The following is a 13078-nucleotide window of genomic DNA, read 5'->3' on the forward strand; positions in this document are numbered from 1 at the left end:
AGCTCCACACACTGTGAAACATTAATGCCACTCAGTTTCCAAGCTCCTCAGTCTTGGTCCAAGAGGTTTTCTTCTTGTGAGAACCCAATACCTCACTCTTTTAATTCCTCTATCCCACTCTCCCTTTTCTCTCTTTGTGGAAACAGTTCTGTCTCCTCTGCAGCACAAAAGTTTTTATCTCCCTAATTCACTTCCATGTACCTCTCACCTGCCATGCTGTCTCCCTCAAACTGTGGAGATCCTTCTTCCAATCCTCGGATCAATGTCCTGGGTATTCCAAGTGATCTGACCTCAATATGGCTGTGTTTAAGTGACAGGGAAAGCCCAGAATCTCCCTACTTCTTCACCATCTTAACTACTCTCTCCTAAGATTAGCTTTTTATACCATATTTTATGCATATGGCTCATGAACAAATCTCCTACTTCTTTTTTAAAAAATCTCCTACTTGTATATTTAGATATGTTAAAAAGTGTGCACTGGAATCATAGCCGGAGTTATGGTAAAAAAAAAATCCCATAGCTAATCTACATTACTTACACTGTGCTATATATTCTTTTGATTGTTTTTTTTCTGGGCAGCCCCTGTGGCCCAATGGTTTGGCACCGCCTTTGGCCCAGGGCATGATCCTGGAGTCCTAGGATCGAGTCCCATGTCAGGCTCCCTGCATGCAGCCTGCTTCTCCCTCTGCCTGTGTCTCTGCCTCTCTCTCTCTCTCTGAGTCTGTCATGAATAAATAAATAAATAAATAAATAGTCTTTAAAAATGATTATTTTTTTCTTTTTAGCAAATATTTATTGAATGGAAACTTTATTGTAAACACTGAGGATACAGAATCCAACAAGATGATCAGGGTACCTGCTCTTGAGGAGTTAACATTCTAGTTGGGGAATATATACAATAAGAATACAAATTTTAAAAATTAGTACAATTAAGTACTATGAAGGTAATCTCATAGGAATGTAGAACTGAGCATGATAGGGTTCTACAATGCACAGAATAGTAAGAGAGGACTATTTCTTACGATCTTTCTCTTTCTTTATGTTGGTGCACACTTGAGTCTGTAATGTTTCAGAAACAGCCTTCATTTTATAAAAATCTATTATTTCTTCTTCCAGTTGTCTTCTCTCCTCCTCAAGTTTCATTGTCTCCTCTTGTTGGACTCTTTTAAGATGATCAAACTTTTTCTGTAGCTGTGAAACAAACGTGCAGTTGTGACTCAAAGCACACTATGGTAGAACATGTCCAGGAACATGCTTGTCTTTCCTACTGGTTATCAAACATAACCTAGTCATTAAAATAGAGCTTGATCTTAATTGCCTCAAATTTTCATATTTAAAGTAAAAAATTAGATATGGAATTTCCTTCTTACTTTTAATTTTAACCATTGAACCAAATGTAATAAAACACAGTTATGAAAAACACTCAATTGTAGAAAATTTTCCTAATGAGGTATATATTTTTAACTCTACAATTTCCCATAAACTTCTTTGAGTAAAATTTGATAGATTCATGTCCACTAAAAATACATACATTAAAATATGACATGGAATATAAAATATTTCTTGACACTTTATTTGGTGAAGGTATTTTGAAAGAAAGTCAGATAATTTCCTCAGTTAAGTAAGGTTAGCATAATTATAGGAAGAAACAAAAACCTCATTCAGTTACTTTTATTTGCTTTTATAATCTTTGGGACTTAAAATGAGCCTAATTAACTATAAGAAGCAGATAATATCATCTTAGTTTCCATTAAAGAAAGCCCTGGATTTTTTAGCATGACTTCATTCAATATAAAGATTGCTTGTGGGCAACCCTGGTGGCTCAGCGGGTTTAGCACTGCCTCCAGCCCAGGGCGTGATCCTGGAGCCCCGGGATCAGGTCCCGCATCGGGCTCCCTGCATGGAGACTGCTTCTCCCTCTGCCTGTGTCTCTCCCTCTCTCTCTGTGTGTGTCTCCATGAATACATAAATAAAATTTTTTTAAAAAATCAGGGTTCTTTAAAAAAAAGATTGCTTGTATACATCAGAGGAAGTATGATTTTTAAAGCTATGGCTAGTATGGCATAAAAAGTATGAGGGAAAACTTATTTTCAGTTAACTTTTTGAGAAACAGACTAGGAGTTTAAACTGCCACAATATTAATTAGCTGGCTTATATGGCTGTGAAGAACACAAGCATGTTAAGACTAGTGGTTATCAACTCTAAATGGCCATTATAATAATTTGGTAAGGTTGCAAGTTTCCCAAAGCATAGGATGCACACAGGTCAGTTGCATCACACTCTCTGGAGTGGAAACCTGAGCATCACCACTATTAGAAATTCCTCAGGTGACTAATGTGCAGCAAAGTTTGAGATCCATGGTTTTAAATAAAAATTATTTTTCCTCTGCTGAAGCTGCATGTCTCTTAATTACATTTTCATGCCTGAGAAGGAAATGAATATCTACACACAAGTGAAAGATCTGGGGATATGAGAGTGTGGTATGTATAAATAAGGGTAAAATCAATGAGAAAAGCCTTCACTTAAACATGAGAAGAACTGTAGAACAGATCAATAAAACCAGGAGTTGGTTCTTTGAAAAAATTAATAATATAGATAAACCATTAGCCAGCCTTATTAAAAACAAAAGAGAAAAGACTCTAATTAATGAAATCATGAATGAAAAAGGAGAGATCACAACCAATACAAAGGAAATACAAACGATTTAAAAAACTTATTATGAGCAGCTATATGCCAATAAATTAGGCAATCTAGAAGAAATGGATGCATTTCTGGAAATCCACAAATTACCAAAACAGGAACAGGAAGAAATAGAAAACTTGAACAGGCCAATAACCAGGGAGGAAATTGAAGCAGTCATCAAAAACATCCCAAGACACAAAAGTCCAGGGCCAGATGGCTTCCCAGGGAAATTCTATCAAACATATAAGAAGAAAAAATACCTATTCTACTAAAGCTGCTCCGAAAGCTAGAAAGGGATGGAATACTTCTAAACCCATTTTATGAGACCAGCATCACCCTGATTCCAAAACCAAAGACTCCACCTAAAAGGAGAATTATAGACCAATATCCCTGATGAACACAGATGCAAAAATTCTAAACAAGATACTAGCCAATAGGATCCAACAGTACATTCAGATTATTCACCATGACCAAGTGGGATTTATCCCTGGGATGCAAGCCTGGTTCAACATTCATAAAACAATCAATGTAATAGATCATATCAACAAGAGACAAAACAAGACCCTTAGGATCCTCCTAAAAGATGCAGAGAAAGCATTTGACAAAATACAGCATCCATTCCTGATCAAAACTCTTGATAGTGTAGGGATAGAGGGACATTCCTCAGCATCTTAAAAGCCATCTACGAAAAGCCCACAGCAAATATTATTCTCAATGTAGAAAAACTAAGAGCCTTTCCCCTAAGATCAGGAACACGACAGGGATGTCCACTCTCACCACTGCTATTCAACATAGCATATAAGTTCTAGCCTCAGCAATCAGACCACAAAAAGAAATAAAAAGCATTCAAATTGGCAAAGAAGAAGTAAAACTCTCCCTCTTCACAGATGACATGATACTGTACAAGAACAAGAAAGCCCAAAAGACTCCACCCCAAGATTACTAGAACTCATCCAGCAATTCGGCAGTGTGGCAGGATACAAAATCAATGCCCAGAAATCAGTTGCATTTCTATACACTAACAATGAGACTGAAGAAAGAGAAATTAAGGAGTCAATCCCATTTACAATTGCACCCAAAAGCATAAGATACCCAGGAATAAACCTAACCAAAGAGGTAAAAGATGTATACCTTAAAAACTAGGGCACAGGGGATCCCTGGGTGGCTCAGTGGTTTAGCACCTGCCTTCAGCCCAAGGCATGATCCCAGAGTCACAGGATCGAGTCCCACATCGGGCTCCTTACATGAAGCCTGCTTCTCCCTCTGCCTGTGTCTCCTCCTCCTTCTCCTCCTCCTCTGCCTCCCTCTCTCTGTCTCTCTCTGTCTATCATGAATAAATAAATAGAATCTTTAAAAGAAACTACAGAAAACTTCTGAAAGCAATTGAGGAAGACACAAAGAGATGGAAAAATATTCCATGCCATGGATTGGAAGAATTAATATTGTGAAAATGTCAAATGCTACCCAGGGCAATTTACACATTCAAAGTAATCCCTATCAAAATACCATGGACTTTCTTCAGAGAGTTGAAACAAATCATCTTAAGATATGTGTGGAGTCAAAAAAGATGCCAAATAGCCAGAGGAATATTGAAAAAGAAAACCAATGCTGGTGGATCACAATGCCAGATTTCAGGTTGTACTACAAAGCTGTGATCATCAAGACAGTGTGGTACTGGCACTAAAACAGACACATAGATCAATAGAACAGAATAAAGAACCCAGGAATGAATCCTGAACTCTATGATCAAATAATATTAAACAAAGCAGGAAAGACTATCCACTAAAAAGTTACTGTCTCTTCAATACATGGTGCCGGGAAAATTGGACAGCCACCTGCAAACAAATGAAACTGGACCATTCCTTTTCACCAGACACAAAGATAAACTAAAAATGGATGAAAGATCTAACTGTGAGCCAAGAATCTATCAAAATCCTAGAGGCAACACCCTTTTTGAACTTGGCCACAGCAACTTCTTGCAAAAGACATCTATGAAGGCAAGGGAAACAAAAGCAAAAATGAACTATTGGGACTTATTCAGGATAAAAGGTTCTGCACAGCAAAGGAACAGTCAACAAAACTCAAAGACAACCTACAGGGATCCCTGGGTGGCGCAGCGGTTTGGCGCCTGCCTTTGGCCCAGGGCGCGATCCTGGAGTCCCGGGATTGAATCCCATGTCGGGCTCCCGGTGCATGGAGCCTGCTTCTCCCTCTGCCTCTCTCTCTCTCTCTCTCTCTCTCTCTCTCTGTGTGTGTGACTATCATAAATAAATAAAATTTTAAAAAAGACAACCTACAGAATGGGAGAAGATATTTACAAATGGCATATCAGATTAAGGGCTAGTATCCAAGATCTATAAAGAACTTATCAAATGTGTGGGAAATATCAGAAAGGGAGACAGAACGTAAAGACTGCTAACTCTGGGAAACGAACTAGGGGTGGTAGAAGGGGAGGAGGGCGGGGGGTGGAAGTGAATGGGTGACGGGCACTGGGTATTCTGTATGTTAGTAAATTGAACACCAATAAATAAAAAAAAAAAAAAAAAAAAAAGACAAAAAAAAAAAAAAAAAAAAGAACTTATCAAACTCAACACCCAAAAAACAAACAATCCAATCATGAAATGGGCAGAAGACATGAACAGAAATTTCTTCAAAGAAGACCTACACATGGCCAACAAGCATATGAGAAAATGCTCTGCATCACTTGGCATAAGGGAAATACTAATCAAAACCACAGTGAGATCCCACCTCACCCCAGTGAGAATGGCAAAAGTTAACAAGACAGGAAACAATAAATGTTGGAGAGGATGTAGAGAAAGGGAAACCCTTTTGCACTGTTGGTGGGAATGGGAACTGATATAGCCACTCTGGAAAACAGTGTGGAGGTTCCTCAAAGAGTTAAAAAATAGAGCTACCCTATGACCCAGCAATTACACTACTGGGTATTTACCCCAAAGATACAGATGCATTGAAACGTCAGAACACCTGCCCCCCCCCCCCCGCAATGTTTATAGCAGCAATGTCCACAATAACCAAACTGTGGAAGGAGCCTCAATGCCCTTCTACAAATGAATGGATAGAGAAGATGTGGTTTATACATACATTGGAATTTTACTCATCCATCAGAAAGGATGAACACCCACCATTTGCTTCGACATGGTTGGAACTGGAGGGTGTTATGCTATATGAAGGAAGTCAATTGGAGAAAGGCAATCATCATATGGTTTCACTCCTATGGGTAATATGAGAAATAGTGAAAGGGATTATAAAGGAAACAAGGAAAACTGAATAGGAATAATTAATGAGGGAGACAACTAATGAGAGATTCCTAACTCTGGGAAACAAATAAAGGGTTGCAGAAGGTGAGGTGGGTGGGCATTGGGTAACTGGTGACAGGAACTGAGGTGGGAACTTGGTATGATGAGCACTGTTTTATGTTTGGCAAATTGAATTCAAATTAAAAAATGTAAAAAAAGGAAAAGAATCAATACCTATACTTCTGAAACTGTTCTGAAAAGTAGAAACGTATGGGAAGCTTCCAAACTCATTCTATAAGACCAGCATCATTTTGATCCCAAAACTAAACAAAGGGCTCACTAAAAATGAAAATGACAGGCCAATATCCCTGATGAACATGGTTGCAAAAATTCTCAACAAGACACTAGCTAACTGGATCAAATGGTATAATAAAAGAATTATTCACCTCAACTAAGTAGAATTTATCCCTGGGCTGCATTGGGGGTTCAACATCCACATATCAATCAATGTGATAAACCACATTAATGAAAGGATAATAGTGACATAACCCTCTCAAAAGATGCATAAAAAGCACTTGACAAACTACAGCATAATTTCTTGTTAAAACTCTCTATAAAATAGGGATAGAGGGCACATAACCTAACATCATAAAGGGTATATATGAAAGAACCTCAGCTAATATCATCCTCGATGGGGAAAACAGAGAGCTTTCCCCCTAAGATCGTGAACATGCCTGAGATGTACACTGTCACAACTGTTGTTCAACATAATACTGGAAGTCCTAGCCTCAACAATCAGACAACAAAAAAGAAATAAAAGACATCCAAATTGGCCAAGAAGCAGCCAAACTTTCACTATTCACAAATGGCATCATACTTACTCTATGAAGAAAACCCAAAAGACTCCACCAAAAAAAATTGCTAGAACTGATACAGTAATTCAGTAATCTGGCATGATATAAATCAATGTACAGAAATCTGTTGCATTTCTATATGCCAACAATGAAGCACAGAAAGGGGAATAAAGCAATTGATGCCATTTAAAGTGTACTAAAAAGTATAACATACCTAGGAATTACACCTAACCAAAGAGATAAAATTTCTGTACTCTGAACACTATGGAACACTATGAATGAAATTGAGGAAGACATAAAGAAATGGAAAACCATTCCATGCTATGGATTGGAAGAACAAATATTGTTAAAATGTCTCTGCTACCCAAAGCAATCTACACCTTCCATGTAATCCTGATCAAATTACCACCAGTATTTTTCACAGAGCAAGAACAGTCCTAAAATTTGTATGGAATCAAATAACCAAAGGAATGTAGAAAAAGAAAACCAAAGCTGGAGGTATCACAATTCTGGACTTCAAGCTCTATTACAAAGCTGTGATCATCAAGTCAGTGTGGTATTGGCATAAAAACAGACACATAGATCAATGGAATGGAATAGAGAACCAAGAAATTGACCCTCAAATTTATAGTCGACTAATCCTTGACAAATCAGGAAAGAAAATGCACTGGAAAAAAAGACAGTCTCTTCAATAAATGGTGTTGGGAAAATTGGACAGCCGCATGCATAAGAATGAAACTGGACCACTTTCTTACACCATACACAAAGATAAATTTACACTCAAAATGGATGAAAGACCTAAATGTGATTCCATCAAATCCTACAAAAAAACACAGGCAGCATCTTCTTTGACCTCAGCTGCAACAACTTCTTCCTAGACATGTCTCCAGAGGCAATGAAAACAAAAGCAAAAACTATTGGGGCTGCATCAGGATGAAAAGCTTCTGCACAGCAAAGGAAATAATCAACCAAACTAAAAGGCAACCTACAGAATGGAAGAAGATGTTCGCAAATGATATATCTGATAAAGGTCTATTATCCAAAATCTATTAAGAACTTATCAACTCAAAGCCAAAAAAAACACAAAAATCCAGTCAAGAAATGGGCAAGTGACATGAACAGACATTTCTCCGAAGAAGACATACAAATGGCCAACAGACATGAAACATCACTCATCATTAGAGAAAAATCAAAACCACAATGAAATACTACCTCAAACCATTCAGGATGGATAAATTTAGCAACCTGGGAAATAAGAGATGGGGAAAGGATGCAGAGAAAGTGGAACCCTTTTACAGTTTTGATAGGAATCCACACTGGTGCAGGAATTCTGGAAAATAGAGGGTGCAGAGGTTGTGAGGATGCAGAGAAAGGGGAACCCTCTTGCACTGTTGGCAGAAATGCAAACTGGTGTAGCCACTCTGGAAAAGAGTATGAGTTTTCTCAAAAAGTTAAAAATAGAATTACCCTGTGACCCAGCAATTGCACTACTCAGTATTTACCCAAAAGAAAAAAATACAGGCTCAAAGGGTTACATGAATTCTGGTGTTTTAGCAGTATTTTCAGCAATAGCTAAAATCAGAGAGCAGCCAAATATCTATCAACTCATGAATGGATAAAGAAGTGGTATATACATGCAATAGAATACTACTCAGCCATCAAAAAGAATGAATTTTTGCCATTTGCAATGAGTTAGATAAAGCTGGAGTGTATTATGCTAAGTGAATTAAGTCAGAGAAAGACAGGTAACATGATCTCCCTCATATGTGGAATATAAAAAAAACAGATGTACATATGGGAAAAGGGAAAAGAAAAAAGGGAGTGAGGGAAACAAGACATAAGTGACTCTTAATGTTCTAGAATAAACAGGGTTAATGGATGGAGGTAGTTGGGAATTGGGCTAGATGAGCGATAGCTATTAAAGGGGACACTTGCTGTGATGAGCACTGGGTGTTGCATGTAGATAGTGAATCCCCGAATTCTACTCCAGAAACCAATATTGCACTCTATGTTAACTAACAATTTTTTGAAGAAAAGAAAGAAATAGACTCTTAATTATAGATAACAAACTGATATTTACCAGAGGGGAAGAACTGGGGAGGATGGGTTAAATAAGTGATGGGAATTAAGGATTGCAGTTGTTGTGATGAGCACAGGGTGGCATATGGAAGTGTTGAATCACTATATTGTACACCTGAAAATAATATAACACTGTATGTCAACTGACTGAAATTAAAATAAAAGCCTTTAAAAAATGAAAAGAAAGATGATCTCTAGTAATGTGGGAAATGTACAAGCGTCTCAGTTTTTAAGTATTTGAAAATTGTAAAGTTGTAATTTTGAATTCTGACTAATCTATCTGCTAGATGTGCTTTAAAAGTTTACTTGTGAGCCTCCACTTTCCTTGTCAGCTAATCCTAGTTGCTGCGTACTTATCATATTTTCAATAATTAAGTTTTTCCTTTTCTGAGAAAGCCTGTACATCTGTTTCCTGTCACTTTGTCCTGTGTGGATGCTTTTACAATCTTGGTCATTTTATTTCTACCAGCATTTTTTCTAAAGTCATTTATTAATCTTTGTTAAGAATTTCAGCTACACGGATGCTCAGCACTTGAGCATTTGTCTTTGGCTCATGCCGTGATCCTGGGTCTAGGATTGAGTCCCACATCAGGCTCCTTGCGGAAAGCCTGCCTCTCCCTCTGCTTATGTCTCTGCCTCTCTCTGTGTGTCTTTCATGAATAATAAAGTCTTAAAAGAAAAAAAGAATTTCATCTACTCATCACTTTGCACAACCAATTTTAGGTTGTTTTTGGTTTTTCTTGAGGGAACATATAACTGAAGAATAGAAGAAAAACTGATGTCCAGAGAGCAAAAATGAAGCAGATGTACATAGATAAGGTCCATAACCAAAGGGAATAAGGTAGAGGAGAATTTACATGATTGATTTGGTTTCTGGTCACTTCCTACTCTGGATTTAGGTTATCAGGAGACCCAGCTATGCTTCTTATTCTTGGATTCCATATGAAACCCTTGGATACTTTCAAAACTTAACCTTTATACCTAAGCTGCTAGAATTTGTATTACTTATAGTTCAATTGTCCATGATTCAAATGTCCAAGATGTCCATGATTGAGACATCTGGTATACAACACCTAGTCACTATTTTGCTTTTATTGAAAAAAATTCATGTTTTGGGACACCCGAGTGGCTCAGTGGTTGAGCATCTGCTTTGGCTCAGGTTATGATCCTGCGGTCCTGGGATTAAGTCTCGCATTGGGCTCCCTGCAGGAAGCCTGCTTCTCTCTTTGCCTATATCTCTGCCTCTCTCTGTGTGTCTCATGAATAAATAAAATTTTTACAAAAATATAAAAAAAATCTTTACAAAAATAAAAGAAAAAATGATGTTTCAATTTACTTATTTCTGCTCAAAACTAAATTCTTAAGTTAAACCACATCCACTTGAGAGAATGATATTTATGATTCCAAGCATATTTTTTTGTTAAAAAGGTATTGGTGCAAATAATCAACACTATAGTATAGACCATAAAAAGACTATAGTAGTCTTCTTTTCCCATTTCTTTGGAAACATAAAAGAATGAAATGAAAAAGAAATTAACATAGTTCACCAACCAAAAGCTTTCTAAATAAGTCTTGTGTTAGTCAACATTCACTAACTTATTTATAAAGGGAAGAAAAATTTTCAGTAGTAGTGTTAGAAAGTAATGACTCTTGGGGTGCCTGGGTGGCTCAATCAGTTAAGCATCTGCCTTTGGCCCAGGTCATGATCTCAGGGTCTTTTTTTTATAAATTTATTTTTTATTGGTATTCAATTCGCCAACATATAGAATAACACCCAGTGCTCATCCCGTCAAGTGCCCACCTCAGTGCCTGTCACCCAGTCACCCCCACCTCCTGCCCACCTCCCATTCCACCACCCTTAGTTCGTTTCCCAGAGTTAGGAGTCTTTCATGTTCTGTCTCCCTTTCAAATATTTCCCACTCATTTTTTGGAGGGGGAATATAAAAAATAGTGAAAGGGAATAAAGGGGAAAGGAGAAAAAATGATCTCAGGGTCTTGAGATTGAGACTTACATCGGGCTCTCTGCTCAGTGGGGAGTCTACTTCTTCCTTTCCCTCTGCCTATCTCCCTCTCTCCCTGCTTGTGTTCTTTCTCTCTCTCTCAAATAAGTAAAACCTTAAAAAAGAAAGTAATGACTCTTCACAGAAGTTAATAGCTTGAATTTGTTATAAATTAAAATTTATGTGAAAATTCCAATTATAAAATAAAAGCAAATAGGATTTACACAATTATTTTCATTTTTTAAAAGGCAAATTCTCCTTCCGCAGTTTGACTATTGTGGACATTGCTGCTATAAACATTGGGGTGCAGGTGTCTTGGCTTTTCACTGCATCTATATCTTTGATTGGCAAATCAAACTCCAATAAAAAATAAATGTAAAAAATAAAATTATACGTTCTAAAAAAATAAAATTGCTGGCAATAATTTTTAAAGCTTATATTCTAAATCCATATTGTAAATAGCTATCTTTAGAAAAATAGCAAATATTCTCCAAACTCATCAACTAAACCCTTGAGATTAAAACTCCAAACTAAAAACACACCTACAAATGAATACAAATTATACCAGACTAGTGAACTTGCCTCTTTTTCAGATTCTTTAAATGTTGTTTCTTTTTCCTTTACTCGCTGCATAAATTTTTGTTTCAATTCTTCTTCTTCCCTCTGACATTGATCATAGAACTTTTGTCTTTTGGCTTCATAGATCTCTTGAAAACTATAAAAAATATGTTATTACTCTCATATTAAAATGGTAATATAAATAACCCAGTAAAAATATATACTGTAGGTTAAGTCCCATGTGAGGGCATTTACCAACATTTTCTTCATGTATTGAAATAGAAATTTCTATATCATGAGGTATAAAAAAAGTGAGGTACAATATTGTAGAATATATAGACAGTGTGCCTAAAGAATACTAGAATTTTGAAACGATATTAGTGATTGCTTGTTACCACCACCTTTCAATATATCACACTTCTTTAGAACTTTTGATAATAAAACTTGGGAAAACCTCTACTTTATAAGGTTTTTATTTAAAATAAAGCCAGGCAGGGTGCCCGGGTGGCTCAGTAGGTTAAAAGGCTGCATTCAGCTCAGGTTATGATCCCAGGATCTTGGGATCTGGCTGACATTGGGCTCCCTACTCAGCAGGGTGCCTGCTTCTCCCTCTTCTTCTGCTGCTCCTCCTGCTTGTGTGCTCTGTGTCTCTCTGATAAATAAATAATATCTTTAGGGCAGCCTGTGGGGCTCAGCAGTTTAGCTCCGACTTCAGCCCAGGGTATGATCCTGGAGACCCAGGATCGAGTCCCACATCAGGCTCCCTGCATGGAGCCTGCTTCTCCCTCTGCCTCTGTCTCTGCCTCTGTGTGTGTCTCTCATGAATAAATAAATAAAATCTAAAAAAAATCTTTAAAAAATAATGTTGGGCACCATAATATAATAATAATATTATTATCAGTTATAATAATAAGCATCATAATCAAAATCATATAGTACTGGCACAAAAATAGACACATAGATAAATGGAACACATATAAAAATGGAACATAGTAGAGAACCCAAAAACAAACCCAGGTTTATATGATTAATTAATTTATGACAAAGGAAGCAAAAATATACAATGGAAAAAGTCTCTTCAAAATAGTACTGGGAAACTATACAGCTATATGCAAAATTATGAAATTGGACCAGTTTCTTATACCATACACAAAAACAACGTCAAAATTAATTAAATACCCTAATGTGAAACCTGAAACCATAAAACTTCTGGAAGAGAACATATGCAGTGGTCTCTTGGACACTGACCATCATTTTTCTACCTGTGTCTCCTCAGGCAAAAGAAATAAAAGCAAACATAAACTATTGTGACTACACCAAAATAAAAGGCTTTTGTACAGTGGAGTAAACCATCAAGAAAATTAAAGGCAATCTATTGAATGGAAAAAAAATTGCAAACGATATCTCTGATAAAAGGTTAATAACCAAAATATATAAAGAACTTATATGACTATGACTCAACACTAAAAAAACCCCAAAAACTGATTAAAAAATGGCCAGAGAAAGTGAATAGACATTTTTCTGATGAAAATATACAGCTGGCCAACAGACACATAAAAAATGCTCAACATTTCTATCATCAGGAAATGCAAATCAAACCACAATGAGATATCCTCTTATTCCTGACATAATTGCTAGAATCAAAAAA

At 36.8% G+C, this 13078-nt stretch overlaps 1 protein-coding gene across 6 annotated transcripts in view; it reads right to left on the reverse strand.

Moving 5' to 3' along the window:
- Nucleotides 1-767: 767 nt before the first annotated feature.
- The window catches only part of SEPTIN14 (septin 14), an 87964-nt gene continuing 75653 nt past the window's right edge, over nucleotides 768-13078 (reverse strand). For 5 of the 6 annotated variants that reach the window (XM_077863804.1, XM_077863803.1, XM_077863802.1 and 2 more), the window contains 2 exons: nucleotides 11455-11587; nucleotides 768-1191 (listed from right to left, as the gene is read on the reverse strand). In XM_077863804.1, the coding sequence (XP_077719930.1) occupies nucleotides 1012-1191; nucleotides 11455-11587 (313 nt within the window). In that variant the 3' untranslated portion in view covers nucleotides 768-1011. The remainder of the gene's footprint in view (nucleotides 1192-11454; nucleotides 11588-13078) is intronic. The other variant, XM_077863805.1, reaches the window with a different exon arrangement.

The sequence above is a fragment of the Canis aureus genome, chromosome 21 (genome assembly GCF_053574225.1).
Source record: "Canis aureus isolate CA01 chromosome 21, VMU_Caureus_v.1.0, whole genome shotgun sequence".
Classification (NCBI taxonomy): Eukaryota; Metazoa; Chordata; class Mammalia; order Carnivora; family Canidae; genus Canis; species Canis aureus.